Raw genomic sequence first — 18289 nt, forward strand, 5'->3', positions numbered from 1 at the left:
ATACAGGGGAAAATTGTTTATGTTCCCCAGTTCTAGCTGTTGCCATATTTTTCCCCTCACTTTAAAAGGGGAAATTCTCTGGATACTCACCAGACAGCAAGGTAGCAGGAAAGTTTCACAGCGAGTGTGAACATTCAAAGACAACGATGACTGCTCTTTTATTTCCACTCTGTTAAATACTTCTGGTATTTTAACAAGTGATTTTTAATAGCCAGGAAACTGGCACTTGTATTACATTTTCCATCATGCTAATTAGCATTCAGGAGACCTAACTGGGTTAAAAACAAATTTTTCTCTAAGTTTTATTTTAAAAAGCCACACTTGGAGGTATTTCACAAAAGGAAACAAAACCCTAGGTGCAGAATGCTCTGGCAGTAAGGCACAGGTACCTCAGGTACCTGTGGCTGTCAGGCTTTGCAGAGGTGACTGTAAAATGAAGTCAAACCAAACACCCGACCTGTCTAAGCTGAACAACATTCACATTTTGATATCTGCAACAATTCACTTTAATGCACATCTCTTACCTTTTTTCCAGTTAGCAAATCCTCTCCAAGCAAGTCATCATCAAGTTCACTGTAAAACAGTAGCAAAATGTTGAATTTAACAAAACAAAACCAAAAACCTTACCGAGCATATGCCTTAAAAAACTTTCTCAAGGAGAACTGTTGCCAGCCAGCACAAAGCCTATTTCAGCAAAGCATTCAGGGAATAAAAGGTTTTTACTTTTCAGTGAAACAACAAATCATACATATTAAGTAAGTCTGCTATTGCACAGTCATTTCATTTCTGTATGCTCTCCCTTCCATATCCCCTGAACTAAACACAGCAGAGAAACCTAGCCAAGCACAGGCACAACCAGCCAAAACAGCCATTCTAGATCCTTCACTCCAAGGCCACTTGGACACATTGTCCAAACTCCGAATTTCCAGCTCCCCAGAGAGACATGAGACAGGCATGCCCTTTGGGCAAGACTCAGTCTACAGATCCCCAAGTGGCCTGAGCTGTACCTCAGCAAGGAGCTGGGAGGCTGGGAAGTTGCTGGCTTGGGAGACTGGATCAGTCCTGAAGGCCAGGCTTAGGCCTTGATCTTTCATAAATACTTTATTCCCTCCTCCTGAAGTTGAGGGTAAGGTCAAACACACATTTGGAGGGTGACAAAATCAAATGCATGTTTTATCAGTTTTATATCTGTGCACAAGAATTCAGGAAGCACAGAAATACTGGCTTACAACACTTCTGCCATCACAGTGCAACTACCCCATAAATACAATTCAGTGCAAGGAACTACATTCAAGGTGAGCAAAACTTCAGAAAAACTGCTTGATTTTATTCCTCCTTCAGTGAAAGAACTATCTAGTGACATGGATGACCAGATTCCCCTTCAATAATTACTTGTTACTAACAAAATCATGTATTAGAATACGAGTATCAATACTAAAATTAGATGTCAGTGATTTGAAATATGAGCTGTGCTTTAAGAGGAGACTATTTCTACCTCCACACCTTAAAAAACCAAAGAGACACAAAAACCACTATGCCTTAGGTAGCACATAAAAAACAAATCATCCCAAGTGAGACTGGCCTACATGAACTGAAAAGGAATTTGTATAACAGTTCCTTAGGACTACATGACAAGTATTTTAAAGTGGGGAGACAATCCCAAAACATAAATCAGTTGGTTTTGCAGATGGATCAGTATCTTTCACAGCCAATTAGTGTACAGATAACATTGGAGGGAAAGGGGAGTGAGGGTTGCAAAAATATTGTGGGCTAGGAAAGAACAAATGATACACCAAATAAGCCCTAAATAGGACATTATCATCAGTATACAGAATTTTTCCACTGTTACTGATCACAAATAGTTCCAGGAATGACTGAACATTAACAAATAGCAATTTTTTGTGCTCAAGACTTATCACACATTACAAAGACCAAACTAACTAGAATTTCAGCCTTTTCATTCAGAGAAAGGAACCTCTATGTAACAGAAATGGTTGCAGAAGAATTTCCTACTTCAATTTTGTCTCTTAAAAAAAAAATCATTAATCTTTCAACTGCCAGTAATCTGACAAATGCATCAAAATGTTTGAAAATATTTTCAGCACTACAGCCCACCACTGACAGCTTTTAATGAAACTGCACTAGCGAAATTCCAAGAGATGGCAAGAGCATATGATACAGCAGCATTCAAAGAAAAAAAACAAGTCCAGGTAGCGAGAAATTCAGATTAGGGAAAGGAATGCAAAAGGAAGTGAAAGATTAATTATCTAAACATACCTAGGCCTACTTACCACATTACTAAAAAGCATCCTTGATGTGACTATTTAGAAAAAAAATAACATTTGATCTCTGGAATTAATTGCAAATATCATCTAGATTTTCAGAAACTCTGACCTATTGCTTGATAGTCAAAACAATTAACATTAGGATACAGATTAAGTTTGTATGAGAAGCAAAACATCCACAGGGTGCCCTTCAAAACCTGTTAAAATACTCAATGTCATTCAGTATTTTCATTGATAAATTAGAAGAAGAAAAATGACCATGAGTAACTTTTTGAGTAAACAAAGTAACAGTGAAAAACCTGCACAGTAAAGTGGAACTATCTCAACCTCCTTTATAAGTAGCCAAATCTGAAGCTGTCTGTAGAAAAAAACAGAGGAACCAAAAGGACTAAATCTGACCATTAAAGAACAAAGCAAACAAACAAAATACCCAGGAAGAAAACAAACAGAAAACCTCCAGACACTAACAGATCTTAGGCTAGCTGAGAGAAATAGACAAAAATGAATGCCTGCCATTTGATATCACACAAATCCGCATTAAATAAGCCAAACTGGAATAAAAGTACACACCTATGCTAATTCCAAAAGCATCTCTCACCCTTGCTATCATCAAGACACGAAAATCCTTCCAAAACCACAATACTAGGAAATTGTGGGTTAATTTTGAGTTTGCTGCTCTCACAAGAAAGAGAGATTTTCCTCCCTTTCCTCAATTCCCAATACCCAACATTTTCCTCACTGAATAAATTTAGCCTACTCAAATAAGCAAAAAAAAAAAAAAAAAGCAGATGATAAAAAGTGCAAAGTTTTCAGTCAGCATAGAGAAATCAGTAATCTCAAAGAAGAGTATGAACAAGTGAATTTCAGCAAAAATCAGCCACTTAATCTGCCTTGTCATCTTGAAGGAGAGCAGCAGAAATGCAGGTTTTACCCAAACTCAAGCTTTGGGTTACTTAATGAGGTAAATGTACAAATTAACATGATAAAGACATCAGACCGGCCCTTTTAAGTCTCCAATTTCATAAGCATGCCTCATTAAACATGAGCAGTAGCAAGGACACAAATGTTTCAGGAAAAGAACTTGGAAAAAATGGGGAAAATTCTACAAGAACAATGCTACATTTGTACTCCCAAATAACTGGGGACTTCCAGCTCTCAGTTAACACCCTCCAGGGTTTGAGAAAGGACAGAGATCTGAAAATTCAACATTATATATAAAATTAATATACTACTAATAAATATATTACTTCTCTATTCAAAATCTTATTATTTATTTTAATTATTTAAGTGACATGGGGATGTGGCTCAGTCAAGGAACAACACAGTAGCTGCTGGTTGATGAGGATGTGTGGCTATCAGAACTCCATCTCCCACTCCCAAACAGTTCAGCCAAAAACAACACATAAAGGATGAAAACACCAAGATTACTGTGTTCATCCAGCCTTTTTTCCATCTTTGAGAAACTATGTTCCTATACTGACTTTGGCCAGTAGGTAAAACCCCCAAGCAATTGTATTGGGCAACATAGCCAGTCATTTGTACAGCATTTGTGATTGCCAAGACACTCATAGAACTCAACAATTACAAAGAGAGCTTTGCAATTTGAAGAGAATATTAGCAAAAAAAAATATTCCAACACATGCAAATAGTATTTTATTTGATGCAGTTGTAAAATAAAACTTCTGAAATTATCAGCAAGATAAAACTCTAGAATCTTCTGCTCTGCACCTGAAACCACTTCCCTCACAATTTCACTATTGAATTTTTTATCATCTCTCTTTAACTAAATACAGCTAGTAATAAACACATAAATCAAAACTTTTTCTCTAAAACTAAGTCCTTGTATACTTCAAAGACTCTGCTTTGTGAAAATACTCTTAAAGTTACTGTCAAGCCCTATTAAAACCAGCTCTGCACAAGCAGTTTACCACTGGGTAAAAGCTTCCAACTTCTGATGCAACAGCTGCTCCACTCTTCCAAACCTCATCAAGTGATGAGTAGGGCAGCTACACCCAAATGTGACCAGTCAGCAGCTAAGAGCCCATCGATTTATGCAAGAAAGGCCAAAAGTTCAGGAAATATTCTAATACAAAACACTCTGCCTGTGACACTGATTTTAAGGTTTCTGAATAGCCAATTCTGGGGACAGGAGGCAGCACAGGAGAGACCCCGCCTGAGCAAGTTATTTTAATAACACTCTCAAACCAGAGCACCTCCTTGGTGCACCTCAGCATCCAACCCTCTAACAGCTGAACTGGCCTGACAGAGCAGACACTGCTCATCAGCAAACAGCAGAACACCCTGGATGTACCAGAGCTACTGCCCAAATTCCTCAGTCACACACTCTCCTGCTGCAATGAAAGCTACCCACTCAACCTAGCAGAAAACCAATGAAGAGCAAACTCATGCCTCTGGAATGACAATAAATTTAGAGCCGTTGATGTACTCCAAGGGCTCAGCTCAGTAGAAACTACTTACAGTAAAATTTGTTTACTACAATCACTTAAATGATTATTAGAGAAGACAAATCTACTTGGAATATTTTTTTTCTCCCTTTCAGAGTGAAAACCGCTGGCAAAGTCTGAACAGGTCTATTACTACAAACAAATCATAGAAAAATAACAGAAATAAGTAAAATGTTTTCTCCCAGAAAGAGTAGACCAGTTTAGCTAGCAGCTTGATTCCTGTCTCATAAAAGAATACACATTATCCCCTAAAATAACCCAGAGCACACACACTTCTCTATCTTTAGTACAGTCATGTTGAAGAAGCCCGTGCCTAAGCTCTCCTTCTCTTCTTCAATTTAAAACTGAAGTAGAAGTTTGAGGATAGGAATTTAAACATCAAGTAAAAAAAAATTAAAAATTAAGTTGACCAAATTTAAGTACTAGCAAATTCTACTTAAACCACTTACGTCTACTGAATATCTAAAAGCAAAGCCAAAACATTAATTGCAAAATTACACACCACAAACACATTGTATTTATCCAATTTTAAATGGCATCTCTTCACAATATTCTATATTCCTCAAGGCAAGTACATGTCTGGCACAATCTAGCATTGGCTGACACATGCAAAACAACCAACATCTTCATTAGGATCTAAATGTTAGAGTACAAAATGCCAGAATGAGAAAACAGAACAATGCAATTCAGCATACAGAAACTGAACACAAAAATATTCTACCCACCTGTCCCAGTCATCATCTCCAGCTCTTCTTCTCCAAGACCTTTCTGCACCAGGCTTATCAAACTGATCAAAGTCATCATCTGTAAAAAAAAAGTGACTACATTAAATAATTCTTACTAAAACTGAAGCACAGAACAGAACTCTCCAACTAGTTAGTTAGAAAGTGGCATGTTCATTGACAGCACCAGGTACACTTTGGGATTAACCTCCCAAAGATGTGCAAAATTCAGAGCTCTGGCTCCCCATTTAGTCACAAAAGTCTTACATATTCATATAATTACCCAATACACCTATACAAATGCATTACCTAACCCTACCTACACCCACTTTGTATTAAAATGCATTAAAATGAGTCCAAAGTTCTTTTTACACAGTTTCTTGATTGAATTAAGTCAGCAGGCTTCAAAATGGGTCTGTGGTCTTCTGAGATCACAGTGACCTTCTACTTCTGCCTTGTTGGCAGGCTTTGGACCGCTTGGCTATAGCTCAAGTTTCAGGACCCAGGTGCAAGTCACAGTTTCTTCATTTTCACAATAGCTCCAAATATTTATCCTGCTTCTTCAAACACAGTAAGACAAGTAAGTGATTTATATCTTAGCCTTAATTACTCTATCTGCTAATAATTAACTATTCCCCAATACTTCTACTCTTCTTGGTATACACCTAATCATTATAAATTGTTTTTATCCTCCTAACTAAATCTACCTAAACTCTTAACTCTTTCATTTTCTTTAAACCTTTGATTCAAAATGAGGGGTTGCCAAAGCAACCACACAGATGGGATTTTCTGGGTGGGTGTCAGGTGTGCATGTTCTTTAGAAGATGCAAAAATACCTTTTTCTACTTTTCAATTAATATGAAGAAAACAGACTAATACCAGCACAGAACTACAGAATCATTAAGGTTGGAAAAGACCTGTAAGATTGCCAAGTTCAACCATCAACCAGCTCCACCACCATGCTCACCATTAAATCATGTCCTCAGTGCCATAGCCACATGTTTTTTGAACCTTCTAGGGATGATGACTTCACTTCCCTAAGAAACCTGTTCCAAAGCTTTATAATCCTTTCAAATATGTAATCTAAACCTCCCTTAGCATAACTTGAGTCCATTTCCTCTCACCCTGTCTCTTGTTACCTGGGGGAAGAGAAAGACCACCTAGCTACAGTCTCCTCTTAGGTGGTCCTCCCAGACAAACAAGGTCCCCCTGAGCCTCCTTTTCTCCAGGCTGACTCCAGCTCCCTCAGCTGCTCCTTGTCAGACTTGTGCTCCAGAGCCTCCAACTTCCCTGCCTTTCTCTGGACACACTCCAGCACCTCAGTGCCTTTCTTGTAGTGAGAGGCCCAAAACTGAACACTGAATTTGAGGTGTGGCCTCACCAGTACTGAGTAAAAAGGAAAGAGCACAGCCTTTGCCTTGCTGGCCACACACACAAACCTTCTTGGCCACCTGGGCACGCTTCTGGCTCATGGTCAGCCACTATCAAGTGACATCTCCATGCTTCAACAATAAAAAATCCAGAATGTACTACACAGCTTTGCCTGTCCTTTTCTCACTGTTGCAACAAGGATCATCCAAGGGAAACAGAGCATGAGGTAAATCACTGGCAAAATGTGCCACTGAAGGTCATTCCAGGAACAGCAGCTCCCCAGAAATGCATGAAACTGAGGAGCAGTGGAGGTGGTTTAGCATCATCTGCCAAATCTTTGCTTGTCTTGGAGGCCACAAACTCATCCACTAACACTGAGCCTGCAAAAGCACTTTGAAAATAGGAGTAAACGTCAGGACAGCACAGGGCAGGTCAGCAGCAGCAATGCAACAGAGAAGAGAGAAGTCAGGTGGAAAAACCATCAGTCATCTCAACTGGGGCAATAAAACCACCAGAAGCCACCTAAGATTACACTCAGTACCTAAACATGCCCTTGCCTTCCAAGAAACAACTGCTGCTCCATATTTCTCTCAACAAATACCCTAATTTAGCCCACCACTTCCTCTTGCATAGCTTAGTTTGCAAATGACAATTTTGCTATTTAAAAATATAAAAACTTCCATTTCTCTGAGAGAATATGCAAAGGTCATTTGCTCTGTTCAGACATGTTTTGTCACATGGAAACTGGAAGCACACATCTTCATATATACACTCAAGCTCCACTCTCCCCTTCTCTCACTACAGCCCAACAGAGAATGCGCACCTGGATTCACTCTTTTCACACATTTTAACAACTTTGGTAAGAATCTAGCAAGTGGACAAAAGTTATGCTCAACACAGAGGGAAACCTGCTGCAGTTTAATAGCCTGCAAAATGCAGGAGGTCAAGCAATCCAGCACTTGCAGTCTGACACTGAACTGGAGTCACTGAGATGTCATAAATCCACTCTCTCTCCTGAGTCTATCTGCATTCAACTCCTTGACTAATTACACTTCTAAGGAACAACTGTTTTATTCAGCTGTGTTTTTTGTTTGATTGGTTTCTTTAGTAAACCTCCAAAACCAAATCTGTCTTCAGCTCTTTACACTCAGCCCAGTATCCGTAAGTGAATATTTCCCATACGCAATGACAAACCTATTCACTTCTCACTTCATCTTATCAAGATATCAGTTTTAGTGACTGATGGAAGTATAGAAGAATGTAAAAATATTAAAAAGAGAAAATCCAGATCTTGCAACATCACTATATTAAGAACACTGAAACCAGAAATTTCAATCATAAATAGATATGAAAGAAAGAGTGCTCAGTATGCATTATGATTCAAGTGTGGCAACACTTATTTTGAAACAGTAGCTAGAAATAATTCTCCTTGATGAGGTTTTCCCCTTTGCTATCAATAGATATGTCTGTATTTTAATTAATCATTTATATTTAACTGATTTACATAAGCTAAACCCATTGAAAACAGTTGCTTTACATTTCTCTGTTCAAACATCTACATATTGCAACCCATTCCTATTTTAATCACAAAGGAAAAGCAAACAAATACACAAGTACTTCCCATCTTTCTCTTGAACACTAAATTAACTAATTTTGTGGTCTCTGGGGAAAAAAAAAGGCCACATTGCTCTCTTTATGGTCCTTCAAAACCATGCTGCAGTGCCCTAGTGCACTGACATTTTAAGGGCACAAATATCCTACACTGACATTATTCTTACAGCTGGATTACAGTAATCCACTGACGTGATGTAACCACCACCAAAGATAATTTTTTAAGGTAAGTAACTGGTTTGGCAGCAATCCAAATAAAAAGTGTCCACATATTGCCTAACACAGCTCAAGACAATGACCACCATTGTTACTATATGACATGTGAAAGAACGATGAAAGCTGTTGTTATTGCAAAGATAAAAAAGAGAGAGTTTATTTTCTGACTCTAGCATTTATACTTTTCTAAAGGTGAAGTGGATTGCAGGGTGAATGTGCCACCTCTCCAACAACACTGGAGACTAGTATATTAAATTAAACTACTAGTATATTAAATTTCTCCGCCTCTATGAAGGAATGTAAAACAATAGGTTGTTTACAGAAAGTTGTATGATAAAGTTCTCTACAAGAATGTAAACTCAGAAGACTTTAGAAAATCTTAAGAATCAAAGTGACACACCATCAGGAAGACAGTAAATTCTTTTTAAACTATACCTGCTTGCAACATGTATTTTTTCATGCCAGGCACCCCTTTAGCACTAGAGTTGCATTATAAACCACGAGCCCTTGAAGATGTGAGCTCTTAGCACACAATCCTTCCAGAGATGGACCTTCGCAGCAGGCAGGTTTAAATCCAGACAACACAAAATTACACAACAAACCCTTCTTCTCTCCACATATAATCTCTCCACAGCACAGTGAAACACTTTTTGATACAACTCATGGTTTACTTTTCCAACCCAGATTTTCAAAGTTTCACAGCCATAAAAATGTTTTAACCTATTACTGCAGCTAGTGAAGAAATTATAACAAAGGACAGTCCAAGCTCCTGGCAAGTTTCTGAACCTGACCACTGAGCAAACATCAGGAACCTCCATGCTCCAGATCTTCCAACCCCTCCAAATTTCCCACATCTTATTCTTTATTTATGAGCAACTTCTACCAAAATTCAGAGCTGAATCATATCCAGAAAAATACTTTTCTCAAGTGCCCTCTAGCAGCATGCACACAAAATCCTCAAAAATGACTGGTCCATTTGCCTGTAGTGACCACACCTTGCAAGAACTGCTCCACACGTCCCCTTCAACTCCTTGTTCTCCTCTCTCTCCATCTCAACACACATAATATAAAGATCTTTGGGACAGAAGGTTTTCTTTTTTATGCTTATTTGTTCTGTGGCAGCTGACGCTGACAATGAGCATTACAAATTATGCTATTTTGACATTAACGACTGTCACAGCTCAGAGCAGGTTGCAGCTTTCCTTTAGAAAAGGAGGTCACAACAGTCACACACCTACAAACAGCATTCTGTGCTTTATTTGTGAGACAGCAGCTCTGAAATGAACTAAGGCCTTGCACCTGCAATGTGATGTGATACCTAATAGTCCTCATAAGGCATCATTTTCTTTCCATTTCTGAAGCCACATAGACCTTTATTTATCTTTGACCTATCTAGGCAATAACATCATAAAATATCAATAAATAATAATCAATGTAACATTTATAACTGCTTCTTCTTGAGAAACTTACAAGTCAATGTTTGCCTCATGGGTGGTTAAATGCCTGTAAAACATTAACTTGAACAGAAATAAAACCACTCAGCAGAGTTCACAAACAATGACAGCAACAGCCAGCTAGCTGTTTTTTGTTTGTTTTTTTTTTTTAATAATTCTCAGTATTACTGTGTGGAAGATAGTAGGAAAAAATTGAATGCTAGAAATGCATGAACATAAGCTTTTAAAGCATTAAAACGTCTATGGCAGGGAAGAAGTTCCGTATCTCTCCCAGCAGTCTCGGTGCAGCTGTACACAGCAACTGTTGCTAAGACATGCGAGGCGCTGGCCACAGCTCCCCCTCCCAATTCAGGCACCCGTGGCAAAGCTCACCACGACCGTGTTTGTGCATCAGCTGGGTACCAACTGGAAGATGCTGATAGGTGATCTCTAAACACATTAAGACACCTCTAATTTCCAGGCAAAACTAGTAAGTAAAACAAAATAAATCCACAGCAAAGCAAAGGAGACCTATTGAACATCAAAAAAAGCATTATCCGAGTAAGGAAGAAAAGGCCAGTTCTAGAGGGAAAACCCAAATCAATCCACCACTTGGCTCTTCCTACTGCAGCTCTAAGAAAATCACCATGATAACAGTGGCAGGAAAGCTTCAGGATGCTGCAAAGAAGGACTAACTCTGGCTGATTTGCTGGACCAGCCTGCCGTGCTAGGCTCTGGCCAGCTATGAAGTAAACACAAACATATTTGGGCCCACACTGAAAGGTTCCTATTTTATTGATATTTACCCTGGTGCTGCACCAGCAGTGATACAAGTTGCTCCATAGAGCTTATGTTCCGGTTCTACGATATACAGCCAAAACTGCTTTTTTCCTGTTCTATGGGAACAGATCATCCACACCAGAAATCCACAAAATGCAACCCTTGTTTATTCTCTGTCTGTGCTGATGGCAGTTTCTAACTCTGCGGATACCCCTTCGATAAAATCCTCCCTAATTTTTTCTATAAAATGTAAGCATTAAGCTGCACAGCTAAGTCTCACAAGTGTAGGAGGTGAATCAGCAGAACACTGCAGAGCTCTTAACATCTTAAAATGGTACTAACAGCCTAAAAAGGTAGTCACACATAGCAACTGTTGCTACGATGAGTATTTTACTGCAGTGCCATGGCCAAGACTTCTTGAGTAAGGGAAACATTTGACAACTGGATTTTTAGTCCTCCCAGACCTACACCTGAAAGCTTTCTGGAACACTAACCAGGTGCCGTCTCATAAACCAGAACACTTTAAAATCTGTGTTCTGGTTTGCTTCAGCATTACACTTGCATGAACACAAAGCTTATTATTGTAGTTTTAGGCACTGAAATGATACTGAAGACTTCTCCTTATCAAAAACAAGATGAAAATGCCACAGTGATCCTATAGGTCAATGGATAAAAAAGTCCTATGTACTCTTTACCCAACAGGTCACTCCATGAAGTCACTGAAACTCACTGCTGTCAGGCACAATAAAAATAAACCCAATATGTTTCTGTGATAGGTGAGGGAGCTGGGAAAAAAAATCCACAGAAAATTAGAGGAGAAAAGGTCATTTACCACATGAATAAACACCATTTCTCTGTTCTTCAAATAATACTGAATATACCAAGCCCATCTTGATCGATCCCATTCAAAACACTAAACATGACAACTTGGCAATATTCCAAGAGCAAGACTCCAGATTAAAAACATTTTACCCGATTGTTTTTATGTAATAGCATATTTCTACGAAATATTTTTCTTCACATTTCACTGTTAAAGGTTGCACAACACACAGGAATTGTAAAAACTTGATTTTCAGTACCTGAATGCATAATGTAAAAACAGCTGAACAGTGAACTGAATTTTGGTATCACTTGCTATGCAACACAAAATAACAAGTTTCATGAGCAATGTCTGTGCCTGCAGCACAGGCTGGCAATGTAACTGTACTATTAACATCAGTTTGACAAAAACTTCTGGTAACAAATCCAGACAGAATCTGGCAGGAAAAAACCCATGAGGTCAACAGGAATTTCTGAATCCAAGTCTGTGCCACAAATCCAACACTTCATGAAGCCCACTACAAATCTAGTCCCACTTATTTAAAAAAAAAAAAATCAACCTTTCTATACCATCATAAAAAACCACATTTAGTCTTACTAACACATTATGCACAAATACACCACAGAAACAGTTTAGTTTATCTGTTCAGGAACAGACACCAGGCAGCCTTGATATTGGTAAACAATTACTCATAGAAGCCTTAAGTACCTGGTGACTAAGTATAACAACCTAACAATTGCCTAAGACATTCCTCACTTAGTGTATTTCATGTTGTTTTCAAATTATTCCTATAGATGAAGTTTAGCTTCCTCAAAGAAATAAAGCAAAAAAATAAGTTCTACAGGAGAGAAATTATTTTTATTTTCTTATAACCAACTCTTTTTTTAGAGTTTGTATGCAAAGCAAGTCACTAGCAGTATGCAAGATCAGAACGAATTATGATATGCTGTCTGGAAATGAAATTTTCTAATCAATGCTTGAAAGAAACAGGGCCTCTTCTTCCCTTTCTTTTTTAACTAATAAAGTACATTTAAACCCAAAACCACCAAGTCACAAAAAAAAAAAAAAAAAAAAAAAGCAAACAAAAAAAAACCCAAACTACTTTCAAGTAAAAAGTAAAGACATTCAAAGTCTGATTGAACTAGAAAATAGATTTGCTTTGGAAAACCAAAGTGCTATAGTCCTTGTTTTACAAATGCTGAACAGAGAAGGAAGACCAGGAGTTTATATGAAATCCACACGAGCTTGATTCCCAAATGGATTTGGACACTGATGAGAAACTGCAACTCTTCAGAAATTCTCCAGCATCTTTTACAGCAACCAAAAGTTATACTTAAAACTGAGGCTGCAGCACAACACAACATAACACAGGACAAATCACATCACTTAACTTGAGGTTTTTTGGTCAAGTCTGAGACAGCCATCATCTTAAATTATTCTGACAAAAACCTCTATGTAATCTAAAATCTGAAGTTTAGTATTTGATACAAAATAGTTTGGCCTGGCTTTTGTAAAAATAACTCATACCAAGGCTATGTTTATTTCAGATGACCTGAAAAGAGAAGACATTCAGAAGAGTGGAACCTTGTCAAAAAAGCAGAGATTAAAAATTGCTCTGTTTAAAGGACATCTCCCTGCCCCAAGCACAATGAAGTAGCATTGTTTTTTGCACTAGCTCTTAACTACAATACTAAGTACAACACAAGGGCACTAGTTCTTGGTACACCCCTGAGCACATGAACTGTAAACTTTATAGATCCCTAAGACTTAGAGAAGTTTTAATGTGTGCATCAACCTAGACGCAAATGCAGCGTCTATTTCTGGTCCCTGGAGGCCACTGCTGAATAGCCTGAAGCACAAGAAGTTCAACTGCATTTGTCACACTGGACAATTTCTAGGCATCCTTGTACAGTGATCCACACCACACAGAATGTACCACACATGCTGTGCTAGCAGGATCAGCTTTGCTCCATTTTTTATCAACTGCTTCACAAGAGGCTTTTAAAGCCCTGACATTGCTGAGAGTGCAACAGCAAACCTCATACATGCTCAAATGAAATGAAGCTGCCGACAGCCTCAGTGGTAAAGAAACGCACATTTTGCTACTCTCCATGGAGGACTTCCAGAAGGGACATATCTGTCAATAGGACCCCCTCCAACTCCTCCCCCACTCCATCCCATGTCATGACTTACAACCCCAGGACATCTCCACCCAATGTCCTCTATGCCACTGATGTTCATCAGAAGTAAACTAATCTGAAAAGAAAATTTACAATAATTTTCCCTTACTGCAGTATGGCAAACAATGAAAAGATTTTCCTTGCTTTGTTCTGAACATGGTTTGTTGTTTAACCTGTAACCATCTCTCTCTCAGTAAAATGAGACTAATATCTAGCTGCACATTGACTGCAGTAAATATCAAGAAAAAAATCAGCATCTATATAAAATGGCTGCTACCGTATATGATCATTATATCATGTAACAGTCCAGGTTTGACGGGACCCTCCGACACCACCTGGTCTCCCATGAAAAAGGAAGCCTAGATGAGATAACTTATCAAGCACCCTGTCCAAACATATCCTGAAAGTCTCCAGTAACAGAGGTTCCATCATGTCCCTGAGGAAATTTTTCCAGTAAGTGTTTATCCTAGCTGTTAAGAGTCTTCCTTGAAGCAAGTGAAGCCTCTCCTGGTGCAATTTGTAGCCACTGTCCCTTGCCTGCTCTGCATGGATCCTTGTGAAGCGAAAGCCTCCATCCTCTCTGTACTCACCCTTTAACATTATGTTACTCAATATTCAGCGTTTCCTCTGGTTCTGTTTTTGTATACAAAATTGGAACAAAGTTTGGGAACCACTGCCTTATCAATGAGCAACTATGAGCCCTCAAGGTCCCTCATCACTAGCACACTCACCTTGACTTTTCAAGTTTCAACATGCAGCCATTCTAGAACTTCAAGCAGGCTGAATCAGGCTGATTAGATAAAGAATTTCTAAACTATTATGCAACTGTGAATTACTCCCAGAGACCTCACAGTCCATCACTTCAAAACTTTCGAGTTTGTGAAACCAAACACCAAAGGAGCCTTAACCTTCATCCTTACAAAGCTTTGCTGCACCAACGCATCTGGTCAGAAAAGCACCTGTGAATGCTTGATTCTAACGAATCCTGCCAGTATTGCCCCCAAGCTTTAAATCTATAAATGATCAATGAGTGCATACCTGCTATCCAGACACATCACCTTCCTTCCATCAAATACATTTAAATGTTCAGCCAATGCAGACATTCCACATTTCATTCTCAGACCTGTAACATACACTTACAGAGGACTTAAAATCTGCATCCTCAAAGCCAAAACTATCTAATTTTGTCAGCTGTTATGTTACAATATTATCAAATTAACATTCATTTATATTCCTAATACCTATTTTGTACTATTTTACCAACCATTACCCTTTTTTTTTTAAGAAAACCATGGGGTGGTGTTATGTCCATATTTTAAATGTCTTTATGGATGCTGTGATGTCCATATCCGTGTCTTTTCTTCACCCCAAAACTTCAAAAACTAAATCCAAAACATTAGTTTCTACGGTTAAAACTTTAAATGATCAAAACCACTCAGTTCAGAGCTTCTTTTGCATGCTACCACTACTGACTTTAGATACCAGTCCCATTCCAAAAACAGTTGCATATTCCATTTCTGTAAGTTCTAGGTTTTTTTTGACTGGGCTTTAAAAGTGTATTGAACGTCCTCAACCAGGAATTTTCCCTAAGTAGTCACATGGACATAAGTGTGTGACCTGTGGGTTCTTCCATTTAGCAAATGTTGCACCAAGACTGAACAAACACTGACTATATGGGGCAGGGATCAAATTTAAGTGGCCACCATTTACTGATGAGCACAGTGTAAATGCTGAACAAACAACTGCTTGTGCCCACTTAAAACAAAGGGATACAAATTCACTCCTGGACACAAATGGAATTCCAGAACAACAAAAATCAGCCTTGAAATGGCAGTTTCACCACTTTGTTGAAGGATATGTGCTGCAGCACGTGCCCTTGTACATGAAAGCATGTTCATTCAACTTGAAGCAGTTTTAAACATGAGAACCAAAATGCTTCAAAAGTGAAACTTTCTTTAAATTACTCCATCCTCATAATACCACAGAAAATTTCCACCTAGTACATGAATGGCAACCTTACTTCCACATCACAAGTGGAACCACAGATCTGAACCACAGAAATTAGCACAAAGATTTTTGAAAACTCACTCCAATATTGCAGTATATTTAACACTATTATAACAGTGCTCAAGATATTAAACTACTTGCTGTTTTACTAGTAGTGCTGTCCTTCCTAGCCTTATTCCCAAACTCAACTCCTAAATTTGGGAATTTCTCTGTAACATTTACCTTTATGTATGGCAAGACTTCCCATAAAAACGTAATTATGTTCATGCGCCTTGTTACCCATCAAACCAAGCATGGAGCACAGTCAGAGCCCTCAGCTGAGTGAGCACAGAACCAATCACCCCTCTCCTCCTCGACAACAACTTACAGAGACTGAATCACCAAAACCTTCTGTACAGACAAGGACAAGTGGGTCAACTGACTACTCTGATCAATCTTTCTCAAAAACTGCTACTGCTGATGAAAGCAAGCACATAAACACACAAATCCTCTTAACTGTACCTCTCCTGAAGACTCTGCACAGACCTCTGAAAGACTTTCTTTTAATCACCCAACTAAATATTCTCATTTTAAGGTTTGTTTAATCAGAACCACATGGCTGTCTATTAAAATGCTGCGTGTAGAGGTGTCCGTAGTCATGCAGAAGCACAGTGCAACAAACACCTGACAATCTTGGAGTCAAACACTGACTTAATTTTACACTTCTGAAATGAGATATTCTACTTCTGCATAGTCTACGAAATAAATTATAACTACAGTGAAGATTAAAGTCGTGTTACTCAAGCCACACACCTGTACCTGTAAAAACTGTTAAAAAATACCCGCCATCCCTAGAGGTGTTTAAAGAAAGACTAGACGTGGCACTTAGGACCGTGGTTTAGTTGATACGGTGATATTGGTTATAGGTTGGACTGGATGGTTTCAGAGATGTTTTCCAACCTAACTGATCCTGTGACTCTGTGAATATCTTTCAATAAAACCCACCCACGTTCCCGGAAGCTCCCGCACCCGCGGCGAGGCCGCTGTCCCTCCGGGCCCTGCTCCGCCGAGCGGCCACAGCACCTCCCATCTCCACCTCCTCCCAGGACCGGAGCGGCGCTCCCGGGAATCTGCGGCGCCAGGGCCGCTCCTGCTGCCCCCGATCCGCGCCCCAACCCCGACCCCGCCGGCCGAGCCGCCCCCAGCCAGGCCCGCGGAGCCCGCACCCTGCCGGGGCCCGCCCCGCACCCCGGGCCTGCCCCGCACCCTGCCGGGGCCTGCCCCGCACCCCGGGCCCGCCCCGCACCCCGGGCCCGTCCCGCACCCCGGGCCCGCCCCGCACCCTGCCGGGGCCTGCCCCGCACCCCGGGCCTGCCCCGCACCCACCTGCGCCTCCTCCCAGAGCGGCAGCCATGGCTCTCCGCCCGGCCCAGGCGGCTGCGGCGGCGGGTCGCGGCAGCGCCGCGGTGCCGCCCGCCGGAGCGGCGGGTGCCGGTGCCGCGGCGAAGGACGCGGGCGAGGGGCCGGGAAGGGCTCGGATTCAGCGCCCGGCGGGCCCCGCTCCCGCCGCCGGAGAACAACAAACTAGCACAACATGGCGGCCGCCACCGCCGTCGCCGCCGCGCTGCATCCTGGGACGGCGGCGGACCTCGGTCCCTCCTCCGCGGCGGGGGCGGGCGGGCGGCGCGCGCCGCTGGTTGGTCGCTCCGGCGCCCCCTCGCGCGCACGCGCGGCGGCGGGAGGGCGGGGCGCGTGCGCGCGGCGGGAGGGCGGGGCGCGTGCGCGGCGGCGGCTTGAGGGCGGAATGGCGGCAGGGGCGGGGCACGGCCACGGGCCTCGGACACATGGATACGGGCACAGACACACGGCCACGGGAACGGGCACGGTTCGCCGTCCCGGCTGCGTGCGGGGCGGCCGAGCTGTTGCTGGTGCGGGTTCCCCTGGCCTCGACAAGCAGGGGCAGTGGGAGGGAGAGACTCCCGCGTGGGGGTCTGTGTATGTCTCTTGCGGACGTGGGTGACTCCTCGTACCACCGCTGAAATAGGCGGCTCACGCTGAATCCCGGTCTCGGTTAGCTTGGGAAAGTCCCCCGAGATCATCGAGGCCAGCCCGTGACGAACAGCAGCATACCAGTGGCACCTGGGCGCTGAGTGCCACGTCCAGTCTTTTTTAAACGCTTCCAGGAGCCGTGACTCCTCCACCACCCTGGGCAGCCCATTACAGATCTGATCACACATTTTGTCCAACCTAAACTTCCCCTGGTGCAGCTGAAGACTATTTCCTCTTCTCCTATGGCAGATTGCTTCAGAAATGAGATCGATTCTTCTTTGACCACATCCTCCTTTCAGGTGGTTGTAAAGAGTGAGAAGGTCCCCCTGAGTCTCCTTTTCTCCAGGGTGAACACCCTCAGCTCCCTCAGC

At 41.2% G+C, this 18289-nt stretch overlaps 1 protein-coding gene across 5 annotated transcripts in view; it reads right to left on the reverse strand.

Moving 5' to 3' along the window:
* RBM33 (RNA binding motif protein 33) overlaps positions 1–17381 on the reverse strand; it is a 102573-nt gene extending 85192 nt beyond the window's left edge. For all 5 annotated transcript variants that reach the window (XM_021526559.2, XM_021526561.2, XM_021526558.2 and 2 more), the window contains exons 1-3: positions 17256–17381; positions 5476–5554; positions 525–573 (exon numbers count right to left, since the gene is read on the reverse strand). In XM_021526559.2, coding sequence (XP_021382234.1) covers positions 525–573; positions 5476–5554; positions 17256–17283 — 156 coding nt within the window. In that variant the 5' untranslated portion in view covers positions 17284–17381. The remainder of the gene's footprint in view (positions 1–524; positions 574–5475; positions 5555–17255) is intronic.
* Positions 17382–18289: the final 908 nt, after the last annotated feature.

The sequence above is a fragment of the Lonchura striata genome, chromosome 1 (genome assembly GCF_046129695.1).
Source record: "Lonchura striata isolate bLonStr1 chromosome 1, bLonStr1.mat, whole genome shotgun sequence".
NCBI classification, from domain to species: domain Eukaryota; kingdom Metazoa; phylum Chordata; class Aves; order Passeriformes; family Estrildidae; genus Lonchura; species Lonchura striata.